General features: G+C 42.7%; 1 protein-coding gene across 1 annotated transcript; it reads right to left on the bottom strand.

Moving 5' to 3' along the window:
- Nucleotides 1–556: 556 nt before the first annotated feature.
- On the bottom strand, nucleotides 557–7,148 carry LOC110974452 (tubulin alpha-1 chain-like). The gene is made up of 4 exons (XM_022226104.2): nucleotides 6,989–7,148; nucleotides 3,475–3,697; nucleotides 2,829–2,977; nucleotides 557–2,164 (listed from the first exon to the last, which is right to left on the bottom strand). The coding sequence occupies exons 1-4, from the start codon at nucleotides 6,989–6,991 to the stop codon at nucleotides 1,184–1,186; spliced, it is 1,356 nt and encodes a 451-aa protein (XP_022081796.1). The 5' UTR covers nucleotides 6,992–7,148; the 3' UTR covers nucleotides 557–1,183.
- Nucleotides 7,149–8,930: the final 1,782 nt, after the last annotated feature.

Below are 8,930 nucleotides of genomic sequence, written 5' to 3'. Positions count from 1 at the left end.
CTCCATTATTATCTCTGTTTTGGTTCCGCATTTCGCAATGTGTCATCGGCCCGTGATCGATGAAGTAATATCGAAAGCAGTATATTTGCCTAAGGAAGAATCGGTTCGTGTGTTCTCAGCGCAGATGCTTGATCTTGGGAGGCCGAGGGTCGCGTGACCGCCTTGTTCACAAAAAGTTTATTTTCTGAGAAGTATTGAATTATAGTGTTTTTGTGTTTAACCAGGCGTTGCAGGTGTAGTAATCTGATCCTGTTAGAAAAAAAACATTTTGAGGGCTTTTTACTCGTTTGGGGGAAAAAAGAAATCAAATAGACTCCAAATTGCCGTCCTCTCATTTCTTATTTTAATTTTTGGCTCCTATTTTTTTGGGGGGGGACATGGCCCCCCACCGGCCCCTTGGATCCACCCTTGTCGAAGAGTGCACACCAGTTTTGTTATACAGTTTTTTTTTACTGTTGTACAAAATGAACTCTACCGCTTCGAACAGATCGCATTACTCAATGTTCCATCTCGAGAAGGCCATATTAATAGAGAAATGATGTACATCACAACTAACTTGATTTAAATGCAAGTGAATGCTGGTTTAATTCAAAACGCTTTAATAACATGTTCACAATGACAATTTCAAGCATACATTTCGCTTCAGGCACGAGTTACATTAACAAAACATAGGCTGCATCCGAATCTCTTGTCTAGAGCTAGGTCTAGGTCTTCATTGGAAATGCGTGGAGACGCGTAGACAATAGACCTAGCCGTAGCTCTGGAAGCCCGTTTCGGACACGGCCTTAGGATTATACCATTCATCTTGTAGTCTCAGACGGTGTGACAGTGATTGTCATAATTTACTGTCAACAAGCTACGAGAGAGAAATGTCACAGGTTCCAGTGGTTTTGGTTACTTGTATTTCTAGCATCTTGTGCAAAAATAGATAGTCTTTGTTGACTTTTTCGTTTCAATTTAATCCTCATTATTGCAAATCCAGCAGGTGAAAGAAATCGTAATAGAATTAAATAGAAAACGTTCAAAAAGTTTGTGCTTACAGAAATGCAATAAATAATTGAAACATCAAGCAGGCGATCAAGAAAAAGGTTAAATATGGCGCGTTTTCACATTAAACAGTGACAGAGCTGAGACTCTATTATTGGTCTGGCATTTTCAAAGCAAGAAAAGTAGCTGGAAGTTTTTAATATTCTTCGACATCTTCTAGTTCACCTTGGTCCATGGAGTCGACACCGACCTCCTCGTAATCCTTCTCCAGGGCTGCCAGATCCTCACGAGCCTCAGAGAACTCGCCCTCCTCCATACCCTCTCCCACGTACCAGTGGACGAAGGCACGCTTGGCGTACATCAGATCGAACTTGTGATCCAGACGAGCCCAGGCCTCGGCGATGGCTGTGGTGTTGCTCAGCATGCAGACGGCACGCTGCACCTTGGCCAGATCACCGCCAGGCACGACGGTGGGTGGCTGGTAGTTGATGCCCACCTTGAAGCCAGTTGGACACCAGTCGACGAACTGGATGGTGCGCTTGGTCTTGATGGTTGCTATGGCAGCGTTGACATCCTTGGGGACGACATCACCTCGGTAAAGGAGACAACAGGCCATGTACTTGCCGTGACGAGGATCGCACTTTACCATCTGGTTAGCCGGCTCGAAACAGGCGTTGGTGATCTCAGCAACCGTCAGCTGCTCATGGTAGGCCTTCTCAGCAGAGATGACAGGAGCATAGGTGGCCAAGGGGAAGTGGATACGTGGGTAGGGCACCAAGTTGGTCTGAAACTCGGTCAGGTCAACATTGAGGGCCCCATCAAAGCGAAGAGATGCAGTGATAGAGGACACAATCTGACCGATTAGACGATTGAGGTTTGTGTAAGTCGGACGCTCGATGTCGAGGTTACGACGACAGATGTCGTAGATGGCCTCGTTGTCAACCATGAAGGCGCAGTCGGAGTGCTCCAGGGTGGTGTGGGTAGTCAGAACAGAGTTGTAGGGCTCTACTACGGCAGTAGACACTTGAGGAGCCGGGTAGATAGCAAACTCCAGCTTGGACTTCTTGCCGTAGTCGACGGAGAGACGCTCCATGAGCAGAGCGGTAAAGCCAGAGCCGGTTCCTCCACCGAAGCTGTGGAATATGAGGAAACCCTGGAGTCCCGTGCACTGATCGGCCTGTTGACAAGACAACATTAAATCAAGATGTAAATATCATTTTTTTGATCATGTCTTCACATAAAGAATTTTGACAGTTGGCAGGCACATTTCTCTTTCAATATTTCTGCCGGCAAAGGCATCGTCAGAGTACAGTTCTTTACCGCAAATAGTTTCAACAATGAAGTTTGTCGTGATTATTTAAAAATACGTAGGTTTTGTGCCAATCCGGCCACCCTTCAGTGGCGTAGCTAGGATTTTACTAGTTGGAGGCATAAAGGGGGCACCTGCATCTTATGGGGACACCAGCTTTCAGTTTTTGGGGCCAGTTTTTGTTAGCCTTGATCAATATCTATTCATCCATTTTTTTCAGGGGGGGGGACTGCACCCGGGGAACCGGGAATGGGGTGTGTGTGCCCCCTGCCCCCCCCCCCCCGTGGCTACGCCACTGCCACCCTTGAATCATCATTGAAATTGCGACTGAATTGATGATACGTCAATGATAGAGGGCGCCACAGCTTTATAACGTCTCTTATTGAAGCAGTGGCAAATTTCTGTATTTTGAGGAATGTATCCCCAACGTCATCCTGTGAAAGTTTATTCGTAGATTAACAGACAAACCTAACAGACATGTGGACAAGCAGGGCGGACAAACACACAATCGAAGACGTAATGGTAAATTCACCGTTTTTCTGATGCGATCCAGCACCGAGTCGATGAGTTCTTTGCCCACGGTGTAGTGACCCCTGGCGTAGTTGTTGGCGGCGTCCTCCTTGCCTGTGATCAGCTGCTCAGGATGGAAGAGCTGGCGGTAGGTGCCGGTACGAATCTCATCTACGTAAATTATAGCAATAGTAAATTTAGTGCCAGTAACACTGAACACCGAAGACTTTGGGAGTAATTTTGTCAGTAGATGTAGTTTCATTCATTTCCTGACTGGGACAATTTTCTTGCCGCAGAGATGAAAGCAATGCATGGTAAAACTGACAGATTAAAAGTGGGCACTCTTGTAGACAGATGGTGTGTCCTATGCGGAATTGGCCATTTTTGCTAGACGTTTTGTCATATAATAAATGCTAGATATTCGTCGGCCAAAGTCGCTGTTTAAGTACATATATATCATAAACTTTTGAAAAGCTTTAGATAGTCAGTGGGTTAGTCTGACAAATGATCTTGTTGGACTCCTTTGTGCGACAGGAAATGGGCCTTTCAACCATTATCCATTAAACTATAGATGCATTTACTGTGCATTGTTACCGCTCGTCATATTATTGTTATTGATTGCTGCTTTTACATAGCCTATCAGTGGTGATAGCACATCCCTCACTTACCGATAACTGTAGGCTCCAGATCTACGAAGACGGCTCTTGGGATGTGCTTGCCGGCTCCTGTCTCCAAGAAGAAGGTACTGAAGGCTTCGTCATGAGGACCAATGACCTTGTCTGCCGGGATGTGACCATCAGGTTGGATGCCATGTTCCAAGCAGTACAGCTCCCAGCAGGCATTGCCCATCTGACATCCGGCCTGGCCGACATGGACTGAGATGCATTCACGCTGAAGAAAAGAAAAGGTGTCATCAGAGTTTCCACCTCGTCGTGGTTGGGTTTTTCTTTATGAAAGATAACGAATGCAGATAAAAAAATGCATGGTCCAGGATCATTAATTTTTCATCAGGTAGATTGCTTAATTTTGCTGTTTCGATTTTTCTTGGCCAAAGCCTACTGTGAAATAACGGTGTCCCTTTCAAGACTATACCGACTACTGCTGAATTACACCATGGCAAAGATAATACTCCCTAACCAAACGACCCCTTCACGGTTTTCGGGCTCACTTACCACACCCATCTTTCCAAATCTGGCTGAATGCCAGCTTTTAAATCCTCAAACAGTCTTATAAGATTGTGTTTCATTTTTTTTATTTGTCCAACGCGCGTTCGTAACCAGCTGTCGCCGGATGACATGGATGTTTATCTTCATTATAGGCACGCTGGACAGATGTTATTTCAGTTACGACTTGGGGTATGAATCAGACCCTCAGAATGTTTCTCTTCGTGGTCTTGAGATGAAGCGGGGGTGAGTTGCAGCTCCTCGTACACGATGAGAAATGCTAGCTATGTGGACCTTTTTTCTGTGTGTCTTTTATCGTGTCTAACACGTGCAAGGATTCACGGGTGAAGTAGCTGAGGCCCGTAAGATTTCTGAGTCAACCTTAGTGCCGTCTTTCCAAGACGTGGCCCTAGTAAGTTAAAGGTGCCGTCTGTGGAATTTCAGCGTCTTTTTGAACCTGGAATTTTGTTCACCTCGCATTGGATTAAATCATATCCAGAGACAAAGCCTTCAAAGCTTCCAAAATCCCCAAATCCATACTTAGAAGCCATTTGGAGACCACATGAATTATACACTACATGCGTTACTCACAGACGCTTGCTTTAATTGGCTGCTGCTTTTAGATGTAATGGAATTTGCATAATTGGCAGGTATACTTCAAAAATTCTTGTCTTTTATGCATGTACTTCAAGAGCAATTCATCGATTCGTCAATTTTAAAGGACTCTGAAGAAAATTCAGTTTACATTTGTTTCCTTTGCCGATGGAAATATTGATGTACATCGTTTAAGTTGTTGCCCCGCCCCCTCCGTGTGTAAATTAGATCCAATCCCCCCACATTGCTTTTGCCAGGAATAGTTTGATAGGTCGTGGATATTTCTCCCCTTCCTGTGCGCTCTCGGCCTTTACACTAGGTCTACTGGCCTAGATTTGTAGGTTACATTCTTCAAAATCAGAGACAAAAATGACGCACACGGGGGATATCAAAATGTAAGTGCTCTGCATACACGCCGTGCCTTGTCGTAAGCTCCACACCCTCCAGCCGAGAAAAATTGAATTTTTCTATAATTATGCACTGTAACACATAACAGTTCACAGAACATGTATTTACGAACCTTTATAGGTGGGTAGAAATCCTAACGTACAACAAAAGTCTGTGCAGGGGTCACCTCCCACGGAGCCATGTATAGTCAACTTAGCCGCCCATGTACTGTCCCTCATGAAACAAAAACCCGGGCAAATTGTCCAAAACACAATGAAAACAACCATTTTGTTCGTTTTACTTCAGCGCGCTACGCATCGTACTTACACCAAAAGCCAACGGCACTCACGACAGAAATATCAGGAAGTAACATCCCGACAAAAGACACGTTGGCCCACAGGGAGAATATGCTTGAAAGCGTTTAAAGTTGATAATGGTCAATTTGAAACGGAGCTCGCCTCCGCGAGACTGAATGATGCATAGGCCTATGTCGAACACCCTTCACCAAATTTGGCGAAAATACGGGTGTCGAGCGGGGCCATAAATCCACACTTACGCAGCGGGCGTGCTTGAGATCCTACATACCTCAAGGGCAGTGTCACGGTGTTACGACATGATTCAATGTTGAGCGACACGCAGTTGGACACAGTATTAAGGTATTAATCAAATCAATCTGCCACATTTTTTGAAGTGTTTGTAAGCTATAAATAAATCGGGGCTTTGTGTTTAAAATAATTTCTTCGAGAATTTAGAGAAAGGCCACTGGATTGGCGTGGAATATTCGCAACACTTGCGTATCTGTGTTAATTAATGAAGAGTTTCGATGCCTTAACATTCTCGGATATTATTAAGACAAGTCGTACGCGCAGGAATATAAATTATGTGAATAATGGTTACTTATTTTTAAAATCTACACTGGAAAAATTTACCATAAATCATTTTTGTTTTATATAGTTTAAGATAAATATTGAGATAGGCATTCCGTAAATATTTACTCGTTCGTAGACATGCAGCAATATTGTTGTCGAGTGACTTCTCGACATAACTTTGTTTATTTTTTTCTTGTCTGTTCAAGAATGAGTGCCGTGTGTGATCTTTTTCTAAGCTGTTGGGAAACAGAATGCAGATACAAATACAAAATTACAAACTGCAAAAACTGCTTAGTGACTGAAATAACCCAAACAAACAACTCGTTGAAGTGGGAGGTCCTAACGTTTTGATCATTGAAGCAAAATCCTTCTCAAAAGTCTGCTGTAATCATAACGTCAGTCCTTTTAATTGTTAAATTAAGAAACAAATACAATTTGATATATTTCATTACTTACCCTGCATTTTCTTTTTATTAGTTTTTTAGATATTATTTTGCCGGGGTATATGAACCACCTACAACCTTTAAAGCTCCCAAACTATCAGACAATAACATGGACCGGTATCACATCCCCTTTTTTATTGTGTATGGTGTAAACCAAATCGGCTAGGAGAAGGAAATCCTTATCAGCAAAACATCACATTTATTTCATTCGATGCTTAATTTGTGGACCAGTAAATGAGAAAACGAGACAAATACGAAACCTTTTTCTGTCCGTGAAATCGACAGATACGTTGGAAACAACCCGAGGTTATCTACGATTGTGCTATGATATTGCGATTTGATCTTTTGCAGAGTCATGATTACAGATTTGCTGGGCGACATTGCAACCGATGTCGTTGTGGTCATTATAATTCTCCCTTATCTGTAAATTGTTGTGGCCGTTTAAGGTTCGGTAAAAAGTAGTCCTTTTTGAGAGAAAAGGGTATTTATTATGTAGCCTTGTGTGCTTGTGGATATTTTCCATGTAAAAATGGAACGGTTATCATGTTGAAATTGTAAAACTAAATAAAGTGATGAGATGAGATGTGAAGCTCTCTAATATTCTGAACAATTAAGTCAAAGTCGACAAGGCACGGTGTTCTTGCGTCAGCTGACGCAAAGAACTGATTACGCAAAGTTGAAAAAAGGATGGAATTCAAGATAAATATCAGTGTTGGATTAACTTACCATGGTTTGGCCTTGAATGAAAGATTTGTCTTGGAACAAAGAAGGCGAGTATGAAGTCAATGAAGGAAGAATTTCTCCGTGGGCAGCCCTGTCCAGCTTGCTGTCTCAGCTATAACAACCTCGTCTCGGCTACACCGATGACCACAGAGAGCGAGGAACAGTGATACCATCCCAACACCCTTAGGTTTATATACAGATACGAGGAGGCTAGGCTCTGACGTCACAACTTCTTCCAGTCCTCTCTCCCCACGGTGCTAGTCTCCTTTGCAGACGCGCTTTAGAGTGCGTTGAAGTATGCATCTAGGTTGACAAAAATGAATGGCAACTCGACGTGTTATGTGTGTCAGGGTATTGTATGATGGTGTGGCACTCAGACCAAATGATGAGGGATAGTCGTCGCTGTTGGATAAATCCCTTCCCTAAAGCCGTCAAAGACAAAATGTCTAGGGCTGTGTTGTAAAGACTTTGCTTGAGAGTTTTATTTAATTTATTATAAATTTATTAATTTATATTATATTTATTTATTTTGACATAAGCAATTATTTTTTCAATTTTGTACACACAGTGATTAGATGCATTTTTTTCTCCGAAATTTCCCTTTAACCCTTGCACGACATTTTCAGAATCTCCGAAACATGAAAACGAGGTCATCTGAAATTAACGATTTCATGTCCGGCACATATCGTGTCGAACAGCGCCATCTACTGTTCATTCGCAGATTTTTCGAACTACACGGTACGTGGCGTGCAAACAGCAGACGAAATAACGTAAGCTCCCGCGCGTTATTCAATTGATGCAAGTTGGAGATCGAAACTCATCTAATGGTTCCCCGTTTCTCGCAAAGGATGTGTGTAATGGTGTAATCTACGGAGGCTGTCATATTTTGCTTGACTGTTCTGTTGACTGGACCCTATTCAGAGAGGAAGCTTTGGTGAGTGCTTTTTCCAAGTTCATTATTTTGACAACCCTTAGAGGCCTATCTGAAAACTATCACAAACGTTAAGCCTTATTTTGCTTCAGGTATTCGTGCATTAAACGAACGGTTATTTCACTTTAACATATCGACAATACAGCTCCATCTCGTGGGCATCTTGTTTCATTGTTATTGGTCCCATTTTACTTGAGAATGTTTAATGCTGCACTACTCTGCTGTTGCGACTCGCTGTTTTTAAGGAAGCGGGCTTTTATATGAAAATAAGATGGCGGCAAACAATGGTCTGGCATACCTTACAAACAATAGCCAGATACAGCTGTGCTTTGGCGTAATGTACAGTGTTCTAATTCAAACTCACACACTACGAGATGTAGCATGGTTAGTAAATGAGGTTTTTATTTTGTTAGTAACTTAGTTTCCGGTGTGACTACGAGGACAGGCAAGATTCGGCGCGTCATTTTTTTAGCCTCTGCACTGAATGAACTGTGAGCGTTTTCATTCTAAACGAATGCCCTCAATCCTTTAGGTATACTAATAAGGTTGTCACCTTTTAGTGAAATGATGAGCATTTGGTTCATTTCAGACAGACAGTTCCTTCTCAGAAAGATCTCAGAGTTCCCATTTAGGGCACAAACATGTTGAAGTACTCAGACTTCTGAAAAGAAACCAATGTCAATCTTGTCATCATATACCTTCAAGTTTAACGCACCCATCTGGCATCCGTCTGTTCATAAAAAAGGGATTTTGTGGATTGTCAATAGACACGCCATGCCTGACATACGATGTGCACTATGCGAAGCCGTCCTTGGATTGGCCCGTCGTAACAAATTTCAAGTCGGCCTCCAGAAACTATTCTACATATGTCAGCGCATATTTCCTCGCCATCTAATGGTGGAGTTGGTGAAAGCTGAAGCCATTTTCAGTGATTGAAAGACAAGAGGAATGCAGTATTGAGATCGTTGGTTTACATGATAAATGAGGTACATTTCGGAAGTGAGCTGTTAAAGT

The sequence above is a fragment of the Acanthaster planci genome, linkage group LG15 (genome assembly GCF_054643075.1).
Source record: "Acanthaster planci isolate LZ-2023a linkage group LG15, COTS_SCS, whole genome shotgun sequence".
NCBI classification, from domain to species: domain Eukaryota; kingdom Metazoa; phylum Echinodermata; class Asteroidea; order Valvatida; family Acanthasteridae; genus Acanthaster; species Acanthaster planci.
Note: the sequence above shows the minus strand (reverse complement) of the source record. Positions and strands in the feature narration are given on the sequence as shown.

Coding starts and splice junctions, on each gene's coding strand:
- LOC110974452 (XM_022226104.2), bottom strand. Junction 2,978..3,474: donor TCTGGAGCCTACAGTTATCG/GTAAGTGAGGGA, acceptor TAATTTACGTAG/ATGAGATTCGTACCGGCACC. Junction 2,165..2,828: donor TGGATCGCATCAGAAAAACG/GTGAATTTACCA, acceptor TCTTGTCAACAG/GCCGATCAGTGCACGGGACT.